Source organism: Ammospiza caudacuta, chromosome 15 (assembly GCF_027887145.1).
Source record: "Ammospiza caudacuta isolate bAmmCau1 chromosome 15, bAmmCau1.pri, whole genome shotgun sequence".
Taxonomy (NCBI): Eukaryota; Metazoa; Chordata; class Aves; order Passeriformes; family Passerellidae; genus Ammospiza; species Ammospiza caudacuta.
In genome coordinates this window covers 16,618,779-16,633,054 of record NC_080607.1, presented here as the reverse complement: position 1 = coordinate 16,633,054, position 14,276 = coordinate 16,618,779, and the positions used below count along the sequence as shown (strand labels likewise).

The 14,276-nt window shown below is 40.4% G+C and overlaps 1 protein-coding gene across 1 annotated transcript in view; it reads left to right on the top strand.

Annotated features, from left to right (window-relative positions):
• VAPB (VAMP associated protein B and C) overlaps nucleotides 1-14,276 on the top strand; it is a 37,285-nt gene that overhangs the window by 14,134 nt on the left and 8,875 nt on the right. Inside the window, exons 2-5 of the mRNA XM_058815004.1 lie at nucleotides 1,650-1,802; nucleotides 9,090-9,193; nucleotides 11,377-11,457; nucleotides 12,631-12,807. Coding sequence (XP_058670987.1) covers nucleotides 1,650-1,802; nucleotides 9,090-9,193; nucleotides 11,377-11,457; nucleotides 12,631-12,807 — 515 coding nt within the window. The remainder of the gene's footprint in view (nucleotides 1-1,649; nucleotides 1,803-9,089; nucleotides 9,194-11,376; nucleotides 11,458-12,630; nucleotides 12,808-14,276) is intronic.

Genomic DNA, 14,276 nt, shown 5'->3' with positions numbered 1-14,276 from the left:
ATCTTTATTGCATAGGCATCCTATAATTTCTTCTGAAACGTTTGATTTCTCCCTGTTAGGTCTGTTTTGAAGATCTGCTACTGTCGTTACACACCTAAATGTTTGCTGGATTTTTCTGATGATTTGGCTTATTTTAACTTCTTTAACAACTCATGGCTGCTTCTGGCCAGTTATTTTCCATTAGCTTAAAGTCTCTCCCTGCATGCAGAACACAGAGAAAACTTTACAGCTGTGTTTCATTCTCTTTCACATCTCAGTGTTTCACCAGGCACAGGTCTAGTGAAACCTTTGCCATGGGATTTGAAAATTTTATTACTTCAGATTTTTTAGCTCCCATTGCATTGCCAAGCTGGTCTGCTCAGGGTGCAGACAGAAGTGGTGCTGCCTTGTTGCCTGGTTGGAGTTATTATGTGTGTGATTCTTTTGAGGTTTTTCCCCTTCTAATTACTTTAAACAAATTGGATCAAGGATAGAGGTTGCAGGACTGTAGTACTGTTACAGCTGCATTAAATATTGTTTTAGGAGACAAATTTGTGTAGAATAAGAAGCAAACTTAAATTACATCAAGGCATCCATGCTGGCAGAGGAGGGTGGTGGAATGCTGCCTGCCAGTATTTTTATTATCATCATCATTCACCCTTTTTCAATTTGAGGGTTGCCATTTCTGCAAGGAAAAGTTTGATGCTTTTTTTGGACTAATTTATTTTTACTCCTGAGAACAAATGAAGATATTTTATTCAGGCCTCAAATTAATCACTTCTATGGAGAAGACAGTTTATCAAAGTGTGGTTATATTTCTTTTAATTTTACTTCTTTACCATCTGTGAAGCACTGTAGTTGTGTGCTACCTGTCTGATTTATCAGTGTCTTGTAGGAAATCAGCCTGAGGGATTTGGGAGTTTCAATTCGGTGGTGACCCTGAGAGAAAAGGATTTGCCTGCACTTGGTTTTGCAGAACTTGACAATGGTTTGATTTTGGCTTTGCTAATATGGAAATTTTCACCAGTGCTCTCAATGTCTAAAAATTTTCCTATTTCCACATGGTTATTTCCTGTCCTGGGCGAGGTAGGCTACTTTATTTCTTTTGCTTTATAATTTCTAGTTGCCAAGACAGTTTATTAAAAAAATAAAAGAACTTGGTAGGCAAAAGGAGATGCACTCTGTATGCTTGTCTTGCTGGTTTTGATATGGCATTCCTGAAAACCTGGAGGAGTCCTGGCTCTGTGGAGGTCCAGCTTCATGTGCAGATGGATCTGAGGTAGTCCTTGGTTAACAAACTGTGCTGTACTCACTGCTTACACCTACAGCATGGGTGTATGTGGTGTCTCTGCTAGCCTGGGCTTCTGGGACTAGAATGGAGCAACTGTGACACAGCAGGGAATTTGGCATCCTTTGAATGCCATGTTGTGGTGTTGGTACCATGTGTGGATGATTTCCCCCTTTTGTTTTGCTGTTAATGATGAGCTCTCGGGCTGGGGCCTGGCTGCAGCCTCAGCTTTGCGTGCACGATTATCTGGACGTGCTGCAGATGGAAATTGAACATCTAATTACTTTATAAGATTTGTGAACAGAGATTTAGAGCCTGCTTAGCCTCTGCTTGAAAAGTGCTTTCTGTGTGATTTCAAGTCTGCTTTTGCTCTCCTCCCCAGGTCCTTTCACAGATGTGGTCACTACAAACCTGAAGCTCGGCAACCCCACGGACAGAAATGTGTGCTTCAAAGTTAAGACCACAGCACCACGTAGATACTGTGTAAGGCCCAACAGTGGAATTATCGATGCAGGAACATCAATTAATGTTTCTGGTAAGCCATTCAAGCAGTTCTTTGCTGATTGAAAATAGCTTCTTATGATCAATTATTTCTTGGAATGCCTTCCAGCCTGAAAGTGTTTTGGTGAATCCAAGAGGTTGTTTTCATGGAGAAGCAGCAATTTCATGTATCCTTACTTCTCTTTCTCCTGGTCTAGCAGGAACAAGTTTGGTCTTCTTGTTTCGGAGAGGAAAAAGGCAGAAATACACAAATGATTGATATGGTTCATTAACAGCCTCAGCCAGCGTATCCAGACCAGTCCTGCTGCAGCCCTGCCCTCCCTGTGGGATTATTTTTGTACAGTCAGTTTTTTGCCAGCTTAACTTCCTGAACCAGCTCACCACGGGGTCAAACAAGTGCTTGGTTGAGCACATTGAGGGAGGAATAAAACTGGGTGGATGGTAGCCACTGGTTTGGGCTGGTGTGGGCTGATGGCAAACTGCCTTTGATTTAACCAACAGTGAAAACATTTACTTTCAAACCATGCTTGTTTTGTGTGCCTTGAAGATTCAGTATCCTTTGGTGTTAAAAATGTCAAATGACTAAATCTTTGCTGTTGCATGGGAAAAGTTAATGATTTTCTCTAATGAGTCAGTAGCTCTTCACTTGCCTAAGTTTGGTAATGGAAAGGCAAAGGAGTGGCTTACTTTGAAAGCATAAAGAGCTGAGTATTCTTACAAACAGTATCTGTGTGTTATTAACTTACTGATAATATATTCTCTCAATAACTTCTCTGATGCATGTTCTTAATAAAGAATTCTGTCAAAGGATGTAGTTGTGGCATATTGGATGAATGAGGTCAGACTTGAGTTAAGAAAATTATTCCTGTAAACCTGCAGATTCAGATTTGCTTTGCTATTCCTAAAAAAATTAATATTGGCATGATAAGAAATATTATTGATAGGTTATACAGTTTGCTCCTACCAGCCTCTTTTAGCCTGGGATAAAACTTTGGGATGCCAAAACCAATGCTTTTTACTTGAAAAAAATTAACATGTAAAAATTGACTTCAGTTTCTTACTTAATAAAATTCAAAATATTTAAACACCTCACCCTTAGAGAGAGCTTGCTTCAACAAAATAAAAATTGATCCTGAAACCACTTTGCACTGTAAAATTAAGCAACTCTCATCCTATGAGTCTTCTTATACATGCCCATATTTGCACACTCATTGATCTGTTGTCTTTGGGATTTCTGTGGTGTCAAATTGAGTGTGCAAAGGGCTGCAGGATTGTGCCTCCCTTGCAGTTAATCCCAGGGGAATGGCAGTGGGGAGGTAACCAGGGAGTGGTGGCAGCTCCAGGTGGGGCAGGCAAAGCACTTGTGCTTCAGGAGAGGGCCAGCACTACCCAGTGAGCTCTGGAATGACTAATATGTAAATGGAAAAGCTCTCTGGAGAGAAATGGAGATTTTTAAAAGTCGGAACAATTCCCAAGTAAAGCTGTCTGTCATCTATACTAGCTGCAGGCAAGCATATCAAATGCACTAAAATCAATGAAATGATAATGAAAATTAGCATGGTTTCTAGCTACAAATTATCTTTGTGCTATAAAGATGTGGATGCTTTTCATCTTGCAGATGAACTTTGAAAATTAAAAGCCTACTTCCTTTGCAGGCTCTTACCAGGCTTTTTGAAATGTTGTCTTGATCTCAGTGTTGAGTTTTGCTCACAAGTGCCCCTTAGCTCCACCCTGAGCAAATACAGTGCAGGCAAGTGTTGTAGGAGCCATCTCTTGTTGTGCTGCCAGCAGATTGCTTTTCCAGCCTGGCCCTTCCCTGTGGCACACCAGCTACAGTGTGGATCTTATGAGTAAAGTATCCCCTTATGAGACTGCTGTGCTAACCCTGAGTTGTGCTCTGCTCTTGCTTACACAGCTTTAAGAATTTCCCTTTTCTGATAACCTTATTTGTAGTGATTTATGATTTGGTTAGTGTGGAAAATGGCTGTGGTATATTTAATCACAAGCTCACATGTGTGTTCTAATATTTCCATGCTGATATTAAGAGTAGTAATAAATAACAATCTTAAATTGTCAGTCCTTATATTAACATTGTATTTTAAAATGCAAGTAGCACACTTTCATTGTTCCTTAGGTAATAGATAAGCTCCTTCAAACCATGCGTGGGACCTGATTTTGGTCTTGGGGATGGCAGTGTCTTTGGTTTTGATCAGCAGATGGGATCCTTTGGATGGGAGGCATCAAAGAGGGGACTGTTATTAACTTGCAAAATAAAATTGTTTTCAGATTCACAGAAAGGGAGGAAGATGTGTTTAACCTTTACTTTGGAGTAATATTGCTCGAGAACAAAAGACTGATTTTGGAGTTAATGAAGTGAAAAATAAATAGAATTTGTTTCTTTGCCTCTAAATCAGTTATCTTTTCAGTCATTTAATTCAAGTCTTGCACAGGGGCATAAAAATAGGACTTGAATAAATAGGACTTGAATTCCTTCAAACCTAGTGAAAATACTACTGATGGGAAATTATTTAAAATATAGTTAATACAGTAACTTCTGGACACTTAAGCTAATTGGGTTGTGTTTACTAAATGCAATCTGTTCCCTTCACAGCCACTGATAGCCCTGCATTGGTGCTGCACCTTGTCTCCAAAAAAATCAGTGCCTCAGCATTTGTTAGTCTAGAATAGAGAATATTATTGCCTGGAGCTGAATTTGGGGCAGCCTCTTCCTTCTTGCTCTGTAGTAACCAGATGCCTTTGTTATATTCCTGTGAAACTGTGCCTGTACTATTTTGCTGTGAGTGTATGAGAAGATATTTTGCTCTAAGAAGCAGCAGTTCCACTTTATTTCACATTAATATGATGGCTCATTTAAAGACTTAACAAAATGCTAGAAAAATAAAGCTCACTTTAATCTAGTGGAGTCTCAAATGCTGCCTTCTTATGCCATATCACAGCTTTTGCTAAATACCAGCATTTGAGGCCCTGTCAGCATGTGCTGCCTGCTGGGATGTCGGGTTTGGAGCCCGTGTTTTCACCTGTTATATAATGGCATGTAATTTTAACAGCTGAGTTTATGTAACTGTGTGTGAGCTCTGTCATCTGATTCCATTGCACTGGGGCTGCAGTGCTGGGAAAGCACCACTTGCACACATTGCTGCTCAGCACCTCTGATTCCAGCACAGAGAGCTGATTTTGTGGCTTTGAAACCAAAATAAAAGCCGTGAATGGATTACAAAGGAGAAGTGAAGGAATGCCAGCAGACGCTGGTGAGTCTGCAGTGGATGGATCAGGAGGAGAGAGGAATTGCAGATGGCACCATCTGTGCTCAGTCCCACTGAAGAGAGCAGTCTGAACACGCCTCCTGGGAGGGAGGAGCAGCTGAGTTTGCTGTCGAATATCAGGGGGGGGATTTTTAGTCTTTTCTGAGCTTTCCTGACTTTGGAAAGGCAGGAATGGAGCTGCAGCCCTGTGCTCTGCAATCACAGTGGGTCTGCCCCATTCCCTCAGGCACGGACTGTGTCCCATCCACTGCTGCATTCCCAAGCTTTCCTTGGCAGGAAACTCCTGTGCCCTGTTCTGGGTTGTTCTTGCCTGCCTGCTTTAAAATTCTATCTTGATCTTCACAAATTCAACACTTCTTAGTAACATTGAAATATTTACAGAAATTTTATGTTTATTTATGAGAACATGGAACAAGGTGGGATGGTGCAATGGATTCTGCTCGTTTCTGCAGATGTGAGTCCTTTGCTCACCTCTGCCAGAGCTAATGGAATTCCACAAGGATCTTGAGGCTTGCCCCTGTTTCTGGTTGGGGTATTTTATGTGATATAAGTGTGGTAGATTTGATCCATCCAGACCATGAAGAATTCCATGCAGTGCCATTTGGGAAAATGATTGATAAAGGTAGCATTGAGCTGTTCATTGAGCCTGCTTAAGAATGAACAGTGATGTGGATGGAAATGTGAAAGCAGGGAGCTACTAGTGATGTTTCTTGAGAGTGATTCTTGGTTCCAATCTTGTTTGATGCTTTTACAAGCAATTCTGGAACAAAGAGTACTCTAAAAACTGATGATGTTGTAGAGTTGAGAGATTGAAGATATACAGCAGAATTAGGTGTCCTTGAAGGCTACAATAAGAGAAATGGGATGAGTTTCATTAGAAAAACTGCAGAATCACATATTTGGAGAATAAAATAGTCTTGCTACAGTTGCAGGCTTGTTGAATGAAGGGACCTGATTGGGGTGAGCAAGATAATAGAAATAATAATAATAATAGTAAGACATAATGTGGCTGTGAGGAAGGCAGATGTAGCACCGTACATCTGGATAAGGGAAGAGGTGAGAGGGCATCAATGCTGTGCTTCAAGGCTCTAGTAAAGTTTCCTGCACGTGTAATCAGAGGAGCTCAAACCAAAACAGGTGCAGAGGATGAATGGGGAGCCTGGCCTGGAGAGAACCCACCAAGTCTGGCTTAGGTTTACCACTAGGCCAGGAGCTACTGTGATTGATGGCCTGGAGGGCACCAGAAGTAAATGACTCTTCCCCTTCTCTGCTATTTCAGCATTAGGGCAGTGCTGGTCCAGGACCAAGTAAACAGGCCATTAATAAATTTAGATGGAAACTAGAGGAAGGTTGCTGACCATCTGAGCTGGGAGACTTTTCTGTTCCTTCTGCTCTTGGAAAGGACAGCTAGATCCTAGCAGGTGTTAAAGGGGTTCCCTGCTTCAGATTTCCTCTGTTCTTTGGAAAATCTGGTTTATTCTAGGAAAACCACAGGAGTTTAATGCTTCTATCATTGTAACTAACTAATTGTAACTAACTTTGCCAGTGAACTGTTCTATGGAAAAGAAAGAGCACATTGGATGGTCAGTGCCTCTCTACTGAGGATAAAATGTGGGGATATTGCAGGAATGTGTGAGAAACCCCATGTGCATGGGTCTCTCAGTGACTCTGCAGTTTTTGCTTGTGGTAGAGCAGTGCTGGTGCTCGAGCTCTGGGGTGAGCAGCCTGGGAAGTGGTTGAGGATCTCTGCCTGATGGATGCTGCTGACTGTAAACCTGAAGATCACATTAATAATTTTGTTTTTTAAAAGCCTGATTGCTGATGAAAATTGAAGCTTCTGACCAGATGGGACCTGTGATGTGATAAGGCATTCTGTAGGAACATACTTCTCACATAATTTTTGCATAAGGTTTGTGATTTCCATTCAGAACAAAGGAGCCACATTCTCACTGGCAATTTCTCCAGCAATTAGGGCAATTTTATGGAACTAATCTTTCACAGAAACCCCAATAGTGTGTGGATAAATATTAAAATGGTTTGGTTTCCTCTTGAAAAAAGTACATCTTTTTGAGCTTCCCATCTGGCTTACAAGACATTTGCTGAATAATTTGTGTCAGTGTGGCTTTCATGTATTGATCTAAAAATACAAGTGCTAACAACGCCTGTGCTGTCAAGCCCTCTCTGGCTCTTGTGGTTCAGTGAATGGAGCTGGGAGCAGTGATCATTTGGCATTCCAGGATGGATTCAGCACTGTCCCTTGGGAAATGAGGATTTTCAAATGAGCTGATAGGTGCACTCAGCAAAGCAAGCTGAAAAAGCCACAACTGTGGAAGTTCCATAAATGCTGAGTAGTTCTGGCTATCCAGTTGGATCTTACAATTGAAATTATTTAAGTGTCTGCTCCAGAGGAAAAAAACAATGCTGCTGCTTCTCAGTGATGTGTCAGGCAGTGTTGAAATAGTTGTGCTTTCACAGTGCAGTCACTCCTGTTTGGGAAATAGTTTTAAAGGTAGCCAGTTAATTTGCAAACTTTTTTTTTTAATAATATCCAACTACTGCAAGGTGAGTTTAAAATGTATAATAATTTTTAAAGCACCTCATCTGAGAGAATTTATTGCCTGCCTTCTCCCTGGGCTTTAACAGGCATGTGGTTGTTGATGGCCACAGACTGTGTGCACAGTAAAGATGGCACAGCCATAACATACCCTGCTCATTAAGGGAGGCAGATTGGTTTGACTTGCCTTCATTTGCAATAAATGGGATTTTGGATATTGCTTTTATACAACAAACCCCTACAATTCGTGCACATGAATTTGGGCACATAATGGTAATAGCACCAGTACTTGAAAATGTTCCTAATTTTTGACCTGCTTCTCTTCTTAGTGATTGAATTGAGGGGCTGAAGTAAGAGAGGTCATAAAATGTGAATTTTTAAACCTTACACCATTTTTTTCTGTTAGCAGTAATGGCAGTATTTGCAAGCTTTGTTTTCAGTTTGAGGGGGTGGAGGCTTTTTGCAGTGTCTAATAACATGTTTGTGTAAACTGTGCTGCTGATTTCCACATGTTCTGTCTCATGGTGAAGCCAAGCTCATGGTTTTTAATGCCCCAGTAGCTGAACATCCAGGTGTTATTTGCAAATGTGGGAGTTCCAAGTGACCACTGTGATTAAAGATTATTCTGTGTAAATGAAATTCCCATCTGTCCCTCTTCAGGTTGCTTTAACCCAAAAGCAAAGTCATGGAAATTCCCAACATTGCTTAAAAAAATAAATTAAAGCACACACACTCCCTAAACCTGCTGTTCCTTCCTCTCTTTCTCCAAAGAGAGTAATTTTCTGCATAAGTAAATTTTGGAATGCTTTTTATTTTTTGAGTGAAGAGAAATACATTCCTTGCATACCTTTCATAGGCAAAGTTTGCATCCCATTTAACTATAAACTTCAAGCTATAAATTGGTAACAAACTTTCAGTAACTTATTTGTGGAAGCAAAATACTTGTACTTGATAAATCAAATGCCACGAGACTCTTAAACTTTTCAGAGGAAATTTCCATCCTGAGACTTGAACCTCAAGGTTTACAATGTTTGACTTTGCCTCTGTAGCTTTTCTCGGGCACCATCAGCAATATTGTGTGTACAGCTCATCAAAATGCTCCTTACTCCTGCCCCAAGGATGGAGCAAGACAAAAAGATGCTGTCTTGGAAAATGTTTCCCTCTGTCTCAGAAGATATGTAAATGATCCTATTTCCTATAAATGACTATTGTTGTCTTCTATAGCTGTGTACAGAATTATGTGGAGTGATCAGCATTTCTCAGACCAAAGTCTAGACAGACTGAGGAAATCTGTTTCTCTTGCCTCCTTTCAAAATTCTGGTTTAAAGTAGGTTCCTGATCTCAGCTGCTGCTTTGGTCTTAACAACAGACAACTTGAAACCATTTTAATGTTTGTTTTTCTGGAATCTGGTGACTGTGTCATCAGTGCATGACTGCAGCAGAGCAATGTTAATGCAATGTGTTCTGGGTTTTTTTCTTCCAGTGATGCTACAGCCTTTTGACTATGACCCTAATGAGAAAAGTAAACACAAGTTTATGGTTCAGTCTATGTTTGCTCCAGCTGATACTTCAGATATGGAAGCAGTAGTAAGTATTGAAATTATTTTAAATGGATTTCTTTCTAATTGTAGAATGTTGTAAGTCCTTTGACTGCATTGTTTAAGGGGTGTTGTCAAACCACACTAGAATAGTCATTAAAAGCTTTTCCAGATTTTCATCTCTGCATGGCAAGGAGTTTTCTGTTATTTTGAGCCCCAGGAATCTTGCACTGAGTTGTTGTCTGTGGTTGCTGCTTTAGGAAGCTGCTGTCAGTAATGGGATGCCACACCATGAAACAAGTAGCTGTAGTTTTTGCCTTATATCCTTCTTTAGAAAGGGCAGCTTGAATATATTCTAAGGATATACAGAATATATTCTAAGTCTGTGGCATCATTTTGATGTACCTACTCTCAGTCTTGAGTCTTCTCTTGAGCAGCTCCTTTGGCAAGATGCGAGAGGATGATTTACAAATATTGTGTTTTATTTTATCCCTACCTGTGTCTGCTGTGGCTTTGTAAATGAAAGGCCCTCACAGATTCTGTCCTGTGGATTACAAATGAGAGCAGTAGAATTATGTAGGAGCTGGAGCAGAGAAGGACAAAAGACATAAAAATGTCAGGCTACAGTAAGACAACCTGCAGAGGAGTAAACCACTATGTCAACTGCTGGCTTTCCTTTTTCAGCAAGATTTGCCCCCAGAAGAAGGCACAAGGAAGCTCTCTGTAGCCTGGCTTTTGTTAGCTTGAGAGAGCATCCAGTGGCTGTTGAGGACACAGTGTAAAAAGGAAAAAGATCATTTTTCTAAAAGTGTGTGGCTTTTGTGTGCTACTTAAAAACAAAAAAGCCAACCCAGAAATACTCTACAGTAGTCTTCACAATATGTGTCTTCTTCTGAATAGCTTCTTAAGGCTGTGGCACTATGCAGGTTAATAATTTCCCTTCTGAAACTGATTTATGGAACTATATTTGTTTAATGGGCTCAAAATAAGATCCAGTGGGAGAAACAGCAATAGTAATAAAATGTCTGCATCAGTAGAAAGATGTCAGTCTGCCTTTCTTTTGAGCTCTTTAATTTTTATGAGTTACTTTATACCATGACAAATGTTATTCTGCTGGCAAAGAATGTTTTTTAGGACCTAGATGGGCCTTGCAATTTTCCAAAGCTCTGCAGACCGATAGGATTCCTTTTCCTGTAACACTTTGATCAGTTCTCAGTTTTGTTACCACTCTCCAGATCTCTTCCTATTCTGGATGAACAGGTGAGACCAGTTATGGGAGTACTATAAAGCTTTCAACACTTCCCAGGCAGCCAAGGAGCTCGAAATAGATCTGACTTCAGCCCCAACAGAGCTGAACTTGGATTCAGCTGTTTAGGATGAGTTAAATACTACTCCAGCTTGCATGGGCTTAGCCATAATTTGTCACCTACTTGAGATATGCTGAGGAATACCAAGCTACCAGGAGGATGGTCAGAGTGAAGAGGAGCACGTGAGAACTCCAGGATAGAAGAGTGGACACTTCTTGCTGTTTGTTATCGCTGAGAATAAATCTCTTCACTTCAGGGTTACAGCTGATACTGAGCAATGGTTTATTACTGCTGATCCCTGTTAAAAAGGTTGCAAGGAATCTTGTTTATGGCAGAGTCCCCAGCTGAAGGGGAGAGGAGGAGTGAGGGGAAGTTGTCCCTCTGTGTGCTGCACATCGGGTGCTGTTCAGACATTGATGCTGGAAAACAAGGAGGGGGAAGAGCAGTCCTGTATTCATTCCAGTCAGGAAGAAAAGCTCATGTGAAATTGGAGAAGTTTGAATAGGAACTCCACTGGCCAGAGAGTTGAGATATTACTCTGTGATTTTTTTGGGGGGCTTGTTATCTTTCCCTTCCCTTGAATTCATCCCTCTCTTTAATTTTTTTCCTTCTTTTTTTTTTTTTAGCAGGCTCATTACTCCCCCCAGTCTCTGCTAATTACTCTGATACAGCTCCCAGTTCTCATAAATTACCTGTGGAAGTTTCAGACTATTTAGAATGATTTGCTTCATAGTATCTGGTCTGTCTTTATGATACCACTCAGTTTTGGTTTTGATCTCATTTTTCATCCTGAGTGTGGTGTGATAAACACCTGTGGGTTTTTTCTGAGTGAAATGATGTGATTTGTTTACATAATGCACTGCATTTCCAATCTGCCTGATTGTACTCATATGTTTAATATGAAATTAATATTAACTTATTCCAGTGGAAAGAAGCAAAACCAGAAGAACTCATGGATTCGAAACTTAGGTGTGTGTTTGAGCTGCCAGCAGAGAATGATAAGCCTGTGAGTATTTTCAGATGCATACTGAGTGATTTGACTTAATACCACAGTAAATCCTGTAAAATGGCATGTTTGTACAGACAGCTGGATAAGCACAAGACAGAGCCCTCTGTTCACTGCCTGGATGGCATCACCCTTTAAAAACACAATGTAAACTATTTAAAATCTTGGTAATCCTTGGTGTAACTAACAGCCAGTTTAAACTTCATAAATACAACAGTGGCACAAAGCAATTTTTGAGTTGATCTGTTGTCATTTAGTGAAAGGTCACAGGATAAAGAATACTTAAAAAAATTAGAGGTGCTGATTGCTGGTTGTGAAGCTCAGAGTTTATAGTGAAGCAGTTATAATCATCAGCAATATAAATTTCACTGCCTGTCCAACATTCCTTAGAACAATTCTGATTTTGTCAGGTGAATTGATAGAAAACTCATGAGGAAGACACAAATGCAGTTAGGAATTGTATTGAAATTATTATCTGTAATATTGTAGGATCCTTTCTTGTTAGGGTAATAGACACGATAATTTGTAATGCAAATATGTCTTGTCCAGTATAAAACTGGTAATGGATTGAATAAACTGAAAAATGCTTCCTAGTGTGCGGGTACTAAAGGCACAGTTGTTCTACCTTGCACTGAACATCTGTAATTAGGATTATGTAATTGGCTGGGGAGAGGTTTGGTTTTATGGGAGACCCTTTCCAAAGTGCAGAGCATGGAGGAGATCCAAAGGCAGGAGAGGGAGCAGGGTTGGGTTGGGAGATCTGAACTTTGTTTCCAGCTTGGGTTGCAAATTCCTGCATCCTCACAGAAACTCAGAAATAGGGAGAGGGGACAGCCAGGAGTGCAGGGGAGGGAGCTGCAGCCTGTGCTGGTGCTGCAGTGGCTGCTTGTGCTGTGCCTGGGGAGGGACCCGTGGTTGTGCACCTGGTTTAGGGACATTTCTGTACATGCAGGGTCTGAAAAGTCAAGGTTATTCTCTCTTCACTTACTGCTGCTGATCTGATGTTTTCTGGGATAGCAGTAAAGTTACAGAAAGCAAAATGTTGTTTATTTCTTTTGATACAGGCACGTGTCAGGTGTGCACAGACAATTTTACCTGATTCTCCTCCTATGTATCAGGTGTGTGGTGTGGTGTTAATAACTAACCAAAAATCACTCTATCCTTTTTTAACAGCATGACATAGAAATAAATAAAATTGCATCCACAACTGCAACAAAGACAGATTCCTCTATAATGTCTAAATCAATAAGTTCTTCTTTGGATGACACTGAAGTTAAGAGAGTAATGGAAGACTATAAGAGGCTTCAAGTAGAAGTTCAGAGGTTACGGGAGGAGAATAAACAGTTTAAGGTAAAGATTGCTGTTGTTTTCTTTTCAGATTTACCCCTTTCCTGAAAAAGAAGCTTCCATCTTAAAGGTTTGGTTACCTGACCTTAGCACAATATTTTACTGCTGTCTATAAAGTAAAAGATAATTCAGGTTTCTCTGTAAACTGCGAGAAGGTGCTGAAATCAATGGTTCCTTTGAAAGGAGGCACAAGTCATGCAGTCACAGAAGGAGATTGGGTAGCAACCCAGAGCCCAGAGGAGTGAATTCCCCCTCTTTTTTCTTTTCCCACCTAATTTCTCAGTCTGAATTAAGCATTCAGTGTTGGACTTGGCCCCTTCTCCCAAACCATGGGAGCTTGAGGGCAGTGTTGTGCAAATACTGAGTGTTTCAGTAATTGCACCTGTAATGTGCTGCTGAAATGGCCAAATTAAGACAGATGAATGGGAAATGGGCTTCCTGTCATATCCAGCACATGGCTGGGAAATCCAGTAATTGAGAAGCCTTTATCACTCTGCTGAAAAATTCTTTTTACAGTAGCTTGACTTGCTGTAAGTGTCTACTTCCATGGGTATCAGCACCAAGGAAAGTGTGGATGCTGTGACTCCTGCAGCCCAGTGAAAGGAGCTCTGTTCTCTCAGCTCTGGTGCTGCTTGGCTGGCTGACGCATGAAGGAATTCTTGAAAACAGTTTTGTTTTGCACAGAAATAATATGTGTACGTAACAGACATGGCCCTAACTTCCCCTTGTGTTCTTGTTTTGCCAGTGACTCAGTACTGTTAAATTCTGTATGATTTTATTTAATTTTTTACCAAATTGTTCTTGACTAAACACTGTACAAGAGCTATCTAGAATTGAGCTGATGTCTTACATAAACATCCCAGATAGGTGAGCTCTTTGTCCCTTTGTGGAGTGTTAAAAACACCTGTAAAATACCAGGAAGCAATGCTGAATCACTGCCTGCTGTCAGTGCTGTCAGTGTCAGGCTGGAGTCACTGTCAGAAGGAAATTAAAATATTTTAAATGAAAATTTGTTGTTTCTATATCAAGTGTTTTGTATTTAAACAGCATTTTATTGTTTACAAAAGTCAGTTGTCTCCATTCAGAATTAGAGCAGCAGTGAGGTGTTGGGTAGCCTGTGGCTTTCAATTAGTCAATAAATAAATTATTAATAGAAAAATAAGTTCACCTTCAGATCATGTAGGTGTCCCTTTAAATTCAAAAGTGAGAAACACTGACATACCCCAAGCCCGTTGAACTCCACTTACCTGGCAATTTTGAAGACTGCAGTAACTTTCATTACAATTGGGTTCCTTGAGTATTTAGATAGAGACTGGAGACTTTTGCTTTGATACCTTATACTTTTGCACTATAATACTGTATCACATTAAGAAGTCTAACACTGTTGCTTCAGCTGGACGCAAATTAAGTCACAAAAGACTCATTTCCCCTCTCCTGGAGTGCTCAGAGTGTGTGTGTGTGAGTGGAGTGTG